The sequence below is a fragment of the Rhinolophus sinicus genome, linkage group LG09 (assembly GCF_036562045.2).
Source record: "Rhinolophus sinicus isolate RSC01 linkage group LG09, ASM3656204v1, whole genome shotgun sequence".
NCBI lineage: Eukaryota > Metazoa > Chordata > Mammalia > Chiroptera > Rhinolophidae > Rhinolophus > Rhinolophus sinicus.
In genome coordinates this window covers 49333864-49347671 of record NC_133758.1, presented here as the reverse complement: position 1 = coordinate 49347671, position 13808 = coordinate 49333864, and the positions used below count along the sequence as shown (strand labels likewise).

The 13808-nt window shown below is 43.1% G+C and overlaps 1 protein-coding gene across 6 annotated transcripts in view; it reads right to left on the bottom strand.

The window, feature by feature from the left end:
* PTPRM (protein tyrosine phosphatase receptor type M) overlaps nucleotides 1-13571 on the bottom strand; it is an 809264-nt gene extending 795693 nt beyond the window's left edge. For 4 of the 6 annotated variants that reach the window (XM_074340346.1, XM_074340349.1, XM_019755755.2 and 1 more), the window contains exon 1: nucleotides 13042-13569. In XM_074340346.1, coding sequence (XP_074196447.1) covers nucleotides 13042-13114 — 73 coding nt within the window. In that variant the 5' untranslated portion in view covers nucleotides 13115-13569. Of the gene's footprint in view, nucleotides 1-13041 lie in introns of all 6 variants that reach the window. The other 2 variants (XM_019755746.2, XM_074340345.1) reach the window with 2 other exon arrangements.
* Between the last annotated feature and the right edge of the window lie 237 nt (nucleotides 13572-13808).

Below are 13808 nucleotides of genomic sequence, written 5' to 3'. Positions count from 1 at the left end.
TAATGTTTTGGGTTGTGTTATCACTGGTGATGAAACATGGGTGTATCAATACGACCCTGAAACAAAGCGTCAAAGTGCACAATGGAAGTCAGCCAATTCTCCATAAAAAAAAAAATTCTATCAGTCCAAACCAAGAGTCAAAATGATGGTGCTAACATTTTTTGATACCAGAGGGATTATTCATTATGAACTTATACCAACTGGACAAACAGTTAACCAAGTTCACTATTTGGAAGTGCTGAAAAGGCTGCGTGAAAGTAAGACGACATGAACTTTTCACCAACAATTCATGGCTCTTGCATCACTACAATGCACCAGGTCACACGGCACTGTCTGTGAGGGAGTTTTTAGCCAGTACACAAATAACTGTATTGGAACACCTTCCCTACTCACCTGATCTGGCCCCCAATGACTTCTTTCTTTACTCGAAGATAAAGGAAATATTGAAAGGAAGACATTTTGATGACATTCAGGACATCAAGGGTAATACGATGACAGCTCTGATGGCCATTCCAAAATGAGTTTCAAAATTGCTTTGACGGGTGGACTAGGTGCTGGCGTCAGTGCATAGCTTCCCAAGGGGAGTACTTTGAAGGTGACCATAGTGATATTCAGTAATGAGATATGCAACAGTTTTTCTGGGATGAGTTTGCGAACCTAGTTGTTAGACCTCGTAAGATAGAACAATGTATATTAGATTGAGGTGAGAAAAGTGAAAAGGAGATTAAGAATCAGGCAAGGAAAAGGAATCAAAGATGAGGGTTGATTGCACAGATAGTCACTCTAGGTGTTTTGTTGCTTTTAGCCCAGCCAGCATCCACTCTCTTAAGGGGTAACAGAATCCATTTGTCTGTGAATAACCCTCCATTTCCCCGATGTTATTCCATATGGTTCAGGTGTGCTGACCACACCCCAGGTCCAGTGGGTGGGCCAAGCAGCGCATGAGGATAAAGTAGAAGCAGGTGATGTGAACTGACTCCCTGAGTCCAACAGCAGGAGTGATTTGCACCAATGGAGGAGAGAATTTGTCTTTCCACTGGGCTTGGAGCTGGAGGATTCAGCCTATAACCACTTAGAAGCAGCAGAGGGAGGAAAAGATGCTTACTTAGTTAGAGAGGAAGACTAAGAAACCCGATGCCTGCGATGAGCCCTGGGACCAGCTGTGCCCACCCAGCCTACTTTGTTACTTACAGGAGCCAGTAATCTGTTTGATGAAAGTCAGCTTTGAGTGAGCTTTTCTGTTCAAAAAGTGCCAACTACTACCAACTACCCACTTGAATCTGGCTTTCTAACAGCCAACATAAAGAGGAAAACTTGATGGGTTATGCAATTCACTTTGTCCACAAAAGGAAACTAACTGCACAGGAGAATTATACCTTCCCTGGAACTAAGACCCAGGAGGAAATCTCCCCAGGTCATTATAAAGATTCTATATTGTGTAATAAAACACCCCTCAACACCTTTCTAATAGACAGAACACTCCACTGGAAAGGCTTTTGCTTAGAACACACCTGAATACAGGTGGCTGGCATCAAATCAAAGGATAAATCAGTAAAAGGCAACTCTGCATCTGCGTGCATGGGGAGGGAAGACATAATACGGTGCACGTGCCCGATGCTCAGAGGGCCTGGCTTTGATAGGAGTGAAGACAGCTTTACCTCCAAAAGTTTCCATCAATTCTCTCAACCAAGCTTTTATTAGCTGCTGGGCAGCAATGAGTTTGAGAATATCATATCTTTTCAGCATAGTACTTAGCACATAATTAGTGTTCAACACATAGTTTTTACTTATTACTATCAATTCCAAGCTACTGAAATTAGGTTTATCTATGTTGCCAACATTTAAGTAGAATTCACAGCCTAAACACTCGGGTGGCTATAGCACCTTTGGTGGCACCGTGCGCGGCAGCTACGTTCTCAAGTATGGAGGAAAAGAGTGAGCTGCCTTGGTGCATATCTTCCTTTGTGTGGAGCCAGTCGATGGCAAGTGTGGGAAGCATCAAAAATCCTTCAGACAGCCCTTCAACACCCACTTCCTTTTAACAAGGAACTTCATGCTGTGTCAGGCATTCTCTCAGATCGGACCCAATGTTCTAGATATTTCTCCCATCCTCATCTATCAAAAATGACCCATTGATCCAGGTCTCATTCTCTTACAGCATGCTATCTGACAAACTAATCTGAGCTAAGGTATAGTAGATGACAAGCCTCATACTCTTTAAGTGATTGGAGAGACCTCATAGATCCTTGAATTAAATGTCTTCATTTCACGAGTGAGAAATCTGACATCTAAGGATGTCAACTTATGGAGGTGACAGCTAGTTGGGGATGTCATATTTAAGATGACTTAATGAGCCACCTTTCCCAGAGACGGCACTTCAACGAGCACCTTTCTTCCTTGGTCAAAATGATGAGCTAATAGTAGGAATTTCAAGTGCTTTAACAAACTGGTGTGCCCATTTTGAGGTTTGTGAGTATTTGAAGAATTACTACAATCAAAATGCCAAGCTTTTGGCCCATGCTAATGGGGCCCCTAAGGCCAATAATTCTACAGTGTCCATTCATTTCAGTGAACATGAGATAAAGGAATAAGTCCTGGAAAATAATCTTCCCAATATCATCTTGTCTCATGTTCTTCTCTGAAAAAGTCATGTCAAAGTGCAGCTCATATCTATAAATTTAAAGATCTAAAGTCATCGGTGTTCTGATTATTCTAAACTGTCTTTACTTTTTTACTATAATATCCTAAAAATTCCTGACTCGTATCACATTTACTAGAGGCTACCAAGTTGGAAAATGGATATGAAACAGAAGTTTCTATAAATTACCTGTTTCACAATTAATTTTCTCTTCTGACACCAGAAAACCTCTGCTTCATTAAAAGAATATTGTTCAGTCAATTATAGTTTGGTATGTAAAAATTCATGTAGTGCTCCTCAGATGCTTTCTTAACACTAGTCAGAGAAGATCTGATAAATTTTCCAAAGGACCGGATCTCTGAGTCATTGCTAATTTCTTACCAGTAGTCTTTCAACTTTAATGGGCATCAAATTCATCAGGGGTGTTTCTTTACCAGTTTCTGTGACCCAACTCCGGAGATTCTGACTCAGTAGGTCTGTGGGACCAGAAATATACATTTTTAACAAGAGCCTCAGTTGACTCCAATGCAGGTGTCCCACAATGTCTTCCATGGCACTGAGTAGTGCTGGCTTTTCATGGTGTCAATTCTGAAGTGATCAGTTTGCAATTTTCAGGTGTTTTTTTTTTTTTTTCCTTTCAAAACAGAGTATCAGCCATATATTTATGACATATATGTGTATATAACCATATCTGCATACTCATCACCTTTACAGCCTCCAGGAACAACTATCGAGCTTTGAACCCAAAAAGGGGATCTCACCGCCAATATTCAACTCTTTCTGACTTATAGAAACAGCGAGTTCATGTGGTTAAAACTACAATGGCATGGACAACGGCAGAAGTGACCAATCCCCTCTTTTCCTCACAACTGAACAGACACAGCCCTGTCACCTCAGGAGGCCTCCTAATTCCTAACACCATGGCACTGGTCCTCTTGTTTGGTCTTTACAATAATCCAACAAGGTATGTTCCCAGAAAAGAAAACTGAGGCTCAGAAAAATTAAATAACATGCCAAAGGCCACATGATGTTCAGTGGTAAAAACAGAATTCAAAATCCGGAATATCTGATCTGTCCCGGAGTGGGGGAAAGAATGGAGGAGCCGGGGGACTCTGACCTTCTTTCCATGCCCCATGGACCCCATAGCTGAGGAAGGGCTTTAACACCCTCCACTTGCCCAAGTCCCTCTGTGACTGGGCAGGCCCATCCTCCAAACCTTCCGAGGGTCAGTCACACAGGACTGCCAACAAGCTGCCCACAGAGGCTCCCTGCCCACTGAGCAGTCCTGGAAAGAAAGGGAGAGGCTCTCTTAAAAAGCCACAAAACCCCAAACAGGATGGAGGTGGTAACTGAGAAAATAGGGCAAGAACCCCCAGAACATACACACGACATAATGCCTACAGATAACAACTGTGAAGATTTACACCACATTCAGTGGTCCACATTTCAAAAGTCAGGGAAGTAAAGACCACAGTTTATGAGACAGTTGTCAAAGTAGCCTCTTTTTATTAAATTTCATTACCTGAGAGTACCACACTCAATGAAAAATGAATGAGAACATGCCAGCTGTACTAAAGATGTGTCGGATGTTAACATGAGCAAGTCTGAGCTCTGTGTAGGTATAATTAATTTTATTCTACATCAGAAATAAAAACTGCAGAGATAATATCTACTATTCCCTGTTATGGAACCTTGTTACTAGAGATACCATAGTTCTTTTAATATACCGGTGACTAAATCAAATCCCCCCAGGAGTCATGAAAAATCTCTCATATAATAAATTTATTTTTTTAGTGATCAGTATTATATCAAAATTCTACTTTCTGGCAATAAATGATTTATAAAATTTTACTATACATGATAAAATTACAGGTTTACTTTTACATATTTAATTAATAAAAGTTAACACTTTTTCCCTTAAATTTAGCAACTGAATCTCTTACACGCCTATAAAGTGCCATGGTTACCAAGAACAAAACCCACAACCTGAGTCTATTGTTAAGGTTTTTACAAATACTTAAAAATATCAAACTTGATAGAAAGAAAAGAAAAAATATTAGCAATAAGCATAAGTAATTTGATATTTTTTGTCTCCAAGGGAACTTCATCATTTATTTATTCATTAACAAATATTTATTAAATGATTACTACAAACTAAACCCTGTTCAGTAATTTGGTTTTATACATTATCAGCATTTATTTTAAAAGGAATGCTTTAGACTTTATAATTTTGTATCGAGCAAGAAAAAAAAATGAGTCAATTTCAAGCATGTGGTTGTGACATGATTTAAAGTACCTCAAGGGTCAGCCCGGTGGCTCAGGTGGTTAGAGCTCCATGCTCTTAACTCCGAAGGCTGCCGGTTCGATTCCCACATGGACCAGTGGGCTCTCAACTACAAGGTTGCCAGTTCTATTCCTTGAGTCCCGCTAGAGATGGTGGGCAGCGCCCCCTGCAACTAAGATTGAACACGGCACCTTGAGCTGAGCTGCCGCTGAGCTCCCAGATGGCTCAGTTGGTTGGAATGTGTCCTCTCAACCACAAGGTTGCCGGTTCGACTCCCGCAAGGGATGGTGGGCTGTGCCCCCTGCAACTAGCAACGGCAACTGGACCTGGAGCTGAGCTGCGCCCTCCACAACTAAGACTGAAAGGACAACAACTTGAAGCTGAACGGTACCCTCCACGACTAAGATTGAAAGGACAACAACTTGACTTGGAAAAAGGCCTGGAAGTACACACTGTTCCCCAATAAAGTCCTGTTCCCCTTCCCCAAAAAAATCTTTAAAAAAATAAAAATAAAGTGCCTCAAACTACTCCAAGAAAGATCAAATAGGATCCATCAAAAATGGATTGTAAAATGGGTGTGGTCCAGTGCCCTTTCAATGGCTGTCAGAAGCCCATCTGCGAACATGTTCTTATTCTGTTGCTGGAATCAGGAGAGGAGTAATGGGGCTTCTGTCACCCAAATTAAAACATATTCTTTTCATTTTATGCAACAAATATGCTTTCTGCATACTGAATAGGAATGAGAGATTAAAATGAATTTTTACCATCTGAAAACAAACCGATGCTCTGTAAGCTTTTACGTTTTGCAGCCCATGAAAAGTAAATGCTTTGCCTCTGCTTAGGCTGTTGTACTTGGAAATGAACCATTCTGTTAAACAGTGACCTTTCCCTCCAACGGAGATTCTAAAATCTTATCCATTTAGACAAGTCTCTGAGAACTCTTCTCACGTTCCCTCTTTTCTGCACAGTATGCAATCACTGCTATTGGCCTGTGAGGTCAAGTCCCTCCGCGATTCGCCCCAGTCCTAAGTGACACAGCCTTCTAGCACATCTTCCACCCTCTCCTTGTTTTCTACTCAGGGCCCAACATTTGTGCTTCATATAAAGTTTCTAATGACTCATTAGTCATGAGTTTAAGCAGGCAAACTGACTGAATCAGATTTCCATGCGAATTGTAATGACTTCCTGAGTTATATACCTACCCTGACAGAGCTGTAGAAAATCTCTTGCAGGTGTGAGCACAGTCAGTGCACAAGCCACTTCACAGGGATGTTGCACACCTACACACGGCCACTCGCTCCACTGCATTTTCTGGTCTACTGCTAACAGGCCTGATCCCGACGGCCCCAAAGGTGAACAGGAACTCTTACTTAGTTGGCAGATACATACTACTTCTAGTTCCACTGCTATGTCTAGAATAGCAGCAACATGTTACAGAAGAGGAGGAGGAGGAGGAGGAGAGAAAGAAAGAAAGAAAGAAGAGAAAGATTATCACAGAGGAGTCTAAAGTTGTCTTGGGGTCCATGCTGAACAACAAACTACAACTACTTTTAGTGGCACTACAACTTCCACTAAAGAGTTAAATGTGCAATATGGAGGCAGAGACACACAGACAGACCAAGGTCACTAACAGCGTGCCTTCCTCCAACGGTGAGTGAGAGTCCAGGAAGCCTTCCACGGGCAGGCTGGGCCTTCCTGGCTCAGGCAGGTGGGGTTAGGGATGCAGCTACACCTAGTGATCAGCTGTGGACCACAGCGGCAGGAGCGGGAAGCGGAGGCTAGCCTGCCTGTGAAAAGCAGGCTGGACTGCTTCTCCCCAAGTCTGGTGGTAACGTTTTCAAGATAAATCTGTTAAATGACATCACAATCGCTCTCAGGTGCCTGAAGTGTTAAATGACAGAGATGCAATGATTGTCTTTTGTGGATAACAGAAAAACAAGGCTCTATTTTAGCATACACGTTGTCAGTACTTTAAAGAGACGTATAATGAAAACCTTTTGTTTTCTATTTGGGAGTTGAGTTCATTTCCAAAGGCAAAGTTTCACATTTCCACATTAAAATTCTAAATTCTATGTATATTAACTCCCAGTTCTCTCCTAAGAAAGTCCTTTTTTCTTTCCATTTCAGCAGATTTTAAAACTTTTAATAGATGGATGACTTTTCAAAGTCTGGTAACTATATCTTTCTTATCTTTGCTCATCGTTGCCTCAATGTTCCCTCACCAAAAAAGGGGACTTACAAACAGTAAGTGCTCAATAAATATTTACTTAAATTAAAGGCATTATTTTAATAGGCACACTGGGCTCTGTGCTTCTTACAACAAGCCAACAAATGTCTTCTACACACAATATCAACCCAGAAAATTTTCCAATGGCTAATCATCACTGCAAAATTTAATTAAAACTTTATATTGTGGTTAAGTAAAATTATACAAAAATTTTTTTTTCATTTTAGTTTTACAACTGACTGGATCCAATATCACCCCCAGATAAGTCTATTATTTGAAATGTCATGCTGGCGGCTTCACCTAACAGGCTGAGACTCATAGCACAGTCACATCAATCTGTTCATAATTCCGGCAGTGTTCATCAAGAGACTAATAACTGCATGAATGTGAGTTATAGTTTCACCCCTAGTTCTCTTCCAGCTCTTGTCGAAGGAGGCTGGAAATGCAGGATGAGGAGCCCGGTGCTTTTAGAATAGTAGTTCTCCCATTTCAGGGCGTATCAGAATTCCCTGGAGGGCATGTTCCAACACAGACTGCTGCCCACACCCCTGAGTTCCTGATTCAGTAGGTCTGGGCAGAGCCCCAGTCTGCATGTTTAACTAGTTCCCAGATACTGATGCTGCTGGTCCAAGGAGAACACTTGGAGAACTACTGTACTTTTTTAGAACAATGTTTCTCAAAAGCTGGCCGCAAACCAGGATCACCCAGGGATGCAGTGGGACCCTCCAGGGACCTCCCACTTCAGAATCACCATGGCTCACAGTAGACATCAGCACTGGGAAGGACCACTGCAGGTGACCCTGGGGCACACTAAGTTGTGAAAAGCACCTGTTTAAACACAGGTCACCATCGACAGTGGTTCAACACCCGGAGGCCCTCCCCCACGCTACCGCAGCCACTGAGGAATAGAAGTCAGCTTGATCTACCTGCACATTTTGTCACTGTTTTTATTAGCTTCCCTTAACTTTCCATATGTCCCAACTGTAACAGCAAAGAGGACAGCGACAGTCCCCTGCTGGGATCGCCAGAACTTATGTCACTTACAACGGAGCACACAACCCTTTCCTTGTCAGGGCTGTTTCCTTCTATTTTTCTCTCACACACTCCCATCCTTTAATTATGCCCTGGCCTTGCCAGCTGCCCCACTGATGTTGGGGGACGGGGGGAACTACAGACCAGCAAGGTTGATGACTAAAGCTTTCCTGCTCCCCACCCAACTTACTTTTCTCTCTTTAGTTTTTTGTAGCTACAGGCTTTCTGATGAGTAAACTGAAAACCACTGCAGTATTTTAGGAACAGAGAAGCTCAATCTTCCTATGATGGAAAGTGTATATTATTTTGTATCTTTTTTTAAATCGTCATTGGTGAGTTTGAAAAACTTTACGTAGTAATTAAACCTTCTCTGTTACAAAATAAGCTTATTAATATGTTGTATTCAAAAAGATAATAAGTACACTAAGATATGAAACTGTAAAAAGTTTGTGGGAAAGTTGGTTTTCAAAGAAGAATCTTAGAATTAACGTTAAAAGCATGGTGGACACCACCCTTACAAAAAAATATTATACTACTGAAAAATTATGTAACTACTTATTAAAATGCCTGACACCCTAACTGAAAAGTATGCCTTAAGATACTTAGATAATACATGCACATTCCAGAAAACTTAATAAAATCTAAAACAAAAACTGAATGAAAACAATACTTAATCCAAAACAGTTTCTCTAGCAAAACGGATATATACAGCCTATCGATTCCTAGAATGTAGTATAATTATTAGGGAACTATGAAAAATGTAAATAAAACCATCAACTTTTTTAGAACTGTCACAGAAATACTTAAATGTTAAAACCCACTTTTCCCAAAACTAAAAACTATGCTTGATTCATATAGGGTTTATATAATCTGAAGATATACTTCAAATTACTGGTTCATTAAGGAAAGTTCATTTAGAATTACTCAAGTTATACTGTATACACACTTATCCATATATCACTATTATAGAAGTAACTTCTCTTCTGAAAACCTGTAAAATAACTGAAAATATGAGAGACTAAAACTTGTAATTTTCCAGATCAGAACAAATTATTATACTCAAGCAATACTTGTTTTCATACACATAACACCAAAAATGTTATAGTAATGTCTTGGCATATTTCTTTCACATTCAATGATTTAAATTTGAAGTATTTTCATATCAATTATTAGTCTAGTTAAAGCACCATAAAGATGTAAAAAGGAAAAATAACTCAAACTGCTAAACAAATCTATCCCCTTTCTTTGTAAAGGGAACTTTAAAATTTTGTATTTTGAAATAATTTTAGACTTAAGTAAAAGTGGCAAAAGTAGTACAAAGATTTCAAGTACACACTTCACCTGCCTTCCCCAAATATTTACATAACCATAATAAAATTACCAAAACTAAGAAATTAAACATTGGTACAATACTGCTAACTAAACAGCAGATTTTATTGAGAGTATGACTCTTTTCCCACAAATGTCCTTAATCCTTTATTTAAAAGATAAATTCCTCAACAAGAGTCCCAAATTCACAAGGTTATGTTAAGGTTTAATCTATCCCAAATACTGTAGTAGAAACAAAGGGCCCAATCTGTTTGTATTTCTATTTCTGCAAATCCGAGTTTGCTTAACAGAACTTAACACACCAGTCCCAATATAATGTAAAACTAAACACTTTGTTCTATAATATATATTATAACTTGGCTTTTAAGAAGTTGGGTCAAAGAGAAATGACTTGCCAGCTATGGAAAACAGAATTTCAATCAAAAGTAAAATGATTTAACTTTCTTCCTCACATCTTACTTATATACCATTTTACCAAAAATATATATATATATTTTTTTTTAATTAAAAGCCTGGAAGGCAGAAAGTGAACCTCCAAACAGTCTGCCTAACAAATGAAAAATTATAAAAATGGAGAGTCATTTTTAACATGGAATGTTTATAGTAAATAAAGTCCTCATGGACCAAAAACCTAATTCTTTACTTTTTTCCTTCCAATAAATTTAGCACTCTATTTCTTATGTCTGACATCCAAATTACATGTAGAACACTTCCAGAAATGATTAATTAACAATCATTCCCATTCCAAAAGAGGATATGAGAATTAGGAGCACTGCAGAAGGGGAATAGCAATGTACCTTGTGTATAACTCTTAGTTATACAAAAAATTACCTTCACTGATTACATAAATCTTCATGATTTAGTCCATTGGGTTGCCTAAAGAGAAACCCTAAGTAAACTGTTCATTTCAAATGAAGGAAAAATGCAAGCCAAGTCCAACTCCTAAAAAGTCACTCTACACTCTAGTATCAGTCAATTCACGCACAAATTGAATGTTTGCATATGACCAGGATTCACATTAATAATTTATTCAGCAAATAGTGAGTGACAGGTCTAAGGCTCCATGTTAAGTGTTTAATGCAGAACCAAGAAGAAAAAAAATTGACTGCCCTCAAGAAGCTTACAGTTTAGTTCTTCTATCTTTAAAATTGATTCCCGTATCAGGTGAAAAGCAGCCAGTTATCACAATTTCCAGAAGAATCATGAAAGGAAATGTCAATGTCACTCATAATCATACTTAACTTTCCCAATATACAAAAAAAAAAAAAAAAAGAAACACCTTCCCAAAGTACTAAGTGCCTCACATCTGTGCCACCTAAAATGCAAAGTGGAGGGGGGAAAAAATGTAATGCAATGCAACATATCTGATCCTTGCACACACAAAATTTGCTAACTTTGAATTTTTAAAATTTCAACATTTCTGATCAATCTCTCAGATATTGCCCTTCATTTCTCCATTACCCACGAACATACTGGGACAACTCTGGCTTTCCAAATAAAAAGAAAGCACATTTCAATTAATGGTATGGTAACTCAAACAGATGTATTTCCTCTGGGAAAAAAAAAATCTGCCTAATTTTAGTAAGTGTCCCTTTTCTTTAGATTGATAATTTAAATTAGCCTTAACAAAAACACTGGTCAGTGCTACCCAGGCTGAAATAATTTTTTAATGATGAGGGACTAATTGTTTAAATGAGCTACATAAATATTTTTCCACCCTTTTGCACACAACTTAAAAATCTATCCAAATGCTATTTTACACAGCTTAACTTTAAACAAATCCCAGTCAGGGAGTTACGGATCTTAATAAAGAGAAAACCATCACTAAGGCCCTCATACTTGCTTTTTAATATTAATGAGTTATGTAAGGCTCAAAAACTGGAGAGTCTACTCCATAATTCACTAATAAGAAAGAACGCAGGCAAAATCTCCACCAATTTTATATCAGACAGCAGTGTATCATTTTGTTAAATCTTCTGGAGCAAGTGCAATTACCAGACTGTTAAGGAAATATTAACCTTAGGAAAAGGGTATTTCTCTAAGTTTACGGGTTTGGGTTTCACAGCACTGAGCCCATCAGCCAACTACAAGCTCAACTTCATCTCTGCCGCCAACTGTGGTCCTGCAGCTCAGCAACACATTCTGTGCCTGCGTGTTCCCCCATCTCCAAGAAAGTAAAAATGTATTATATGTCTCCACAGGCCAGAGAGCCAAACATCTCCAAAGTTTAAAATATGCATTTACTACAAATGAAAGTCGCCTTCATCAAATTAAAAAAAAAAAAAAGTCCAACTTATTCATTCCTCCCGAATAAACATGGAAACCTATTTTGCAACTCAAATTTAAGGCCAAATAGCGAGTTTATTAAAAAAACAAAAACAAAAAAAACAGCAGCCCAATGCCGCCACTGAAGGTGGACCTTAATGAAACTAATACACATGAGACATAAAGTGTGCAAATATGCAAGCATTTGCTGTCCATCCACGTGTGTGCTCCAGGTACTGCTGGAGATACGGAGATAATCCCTGTAACACCATTGTGGGGTTTCTGCCGCTCGCCTGACCCCGGACTCCGCTCCACTGGTCGTCTCCGCGAGGGGTTCCTCCTGGCTTAGAACGCCCTGCGCGCGAAAGCAGGCGGACACACACACACACACACACACACACACACACACACACACACACACACAACTATTCACACGCACCGCCAATCCATTTCCTGCCCACCTGGGACCCCCAGGCGGCGGAGCTACGCTAACAAGTTGGTACTGGCCAGCGGCCCTCCGCTGGGGACTGAGGGTGAGGAAGTAGAGCCCGGTGGACACGGGGTCGCGGCGACGCGCGCGACCTGGGGTCCCGGCCACTCCCTATGAGGCCACAGAGTCCTCCCATTGGGACTGACGAGGAACGCTTGCCCTGGCTTTCTGGAACTGCCTCGCGACCGCCGGGACAAACCCGGGTCACCGGCGGCTACCGGCCAGAGGCCGCGGCAGAAAGGACAGGGTGCCGAGCGATCGTCGCTGCCGCTGGAGCTGCTGCCGGGTCGGGGCGATCGCCGCGGGCGCAGCTGGGCACCCGAGATCCGACCCGGCCGCTGCTCTGGGTCGGAAGGACTGCGCAGCGCCCACCCCCGGCGACCCCGCGGCTGCAGCTCCGAACTTCAGGCAAAGTTTTCTGCGGTTCCTGTTGGAGCCAGCCAGGGACTCAGAGTGGTGGCCGTCCGCCCAGAGCACGAGCCCAGGCCGCGCAGGGGCAGGGGCGGGGGCGGAGATGGGGGTCCTGGCTCCCAGGCTAGTTCTCCAGGCTCATCTGCTCCGCCAGCCGGAGTTCTAGTACGTTCCCGCCCTACCCACCGGCCTCTCGCCGAGCGCAGACTAACCCGCGGGCGCGGTTCCCGGCGCGCCGCGCCCCCGTCCCGGACGAGCCGCCAGTGTCTGGATCTCCCTCCCGAGGAGCTGCTGGCGGGCCTGGCGTCCCGGGCTCCCGCTCCGGCCCGCGCGCCCCAGGCGACAGCAGAAGTGGCCCTGCTTACCTGAAAACGTCTCCCCTGTTGCAGTTAGCAAAAGTCCGGCCAAAGTCGCCAGGCAAGTCCCAAGTCTCCTCATGTTCCTAAGTGCGCTCCGGGCCGCTCCCCGGCGGCGGTGGGTGGGCGGGAGCTTTGGGTGCAAGGCAGCGAGAAGAGAAGGGTAAGCAGTCAAAAACAAAACCAGTCCCCCAAAGTGCCAACAGTTGCAGAAGTCCGAACTCCAGCGGCTCCCGGGGCCAGGAGTGAGGGTCCTGGGTCCTCCCACCCCGCTTCTGATCCGACTCGGCGTCTGGCGCTGCTGCGAGAGGGAGCGGAGGGCTCGCCCGCCGAGTCAAAATCCGCCCTCCGTTCTAGAGGCTGCACCCGCCGCCGCTCTCCTTCTGCTCGGGACCCGAGCCGGCGGCGCTGGCCGTAGCCGTGGCTGCTCGCGTCCTGCCCGCCGCCTCTCCGCCTGCAGCTCCGAGCCTAGCCCCCGGGCGGCGGCGCGCGGATGGCAGCCGGCGCCGGCTCCGCGCGGGGCTCTTGCTCCCAGACTGACTGGCGGTGCCCCGCAGGCCGGCTGAGGGAGAGCCCACGTCACGGCCACCCGGCGCCGCTGCGGCCCGCTAGAGGGCGTGAGCGCCCATACCCGCTAGCCCGCGCCCTGGCGCTCCGCGGCCGCGGCGCCTCCGGGAGGGAGATCGGCTGGGGGCGGCCGCCGCGGATCATTCGTCACCCGCACCGAGAAGAGCGGCGTTACGGCTTCCCACCCTCTCCTCCTCCTGGCCCCAGCC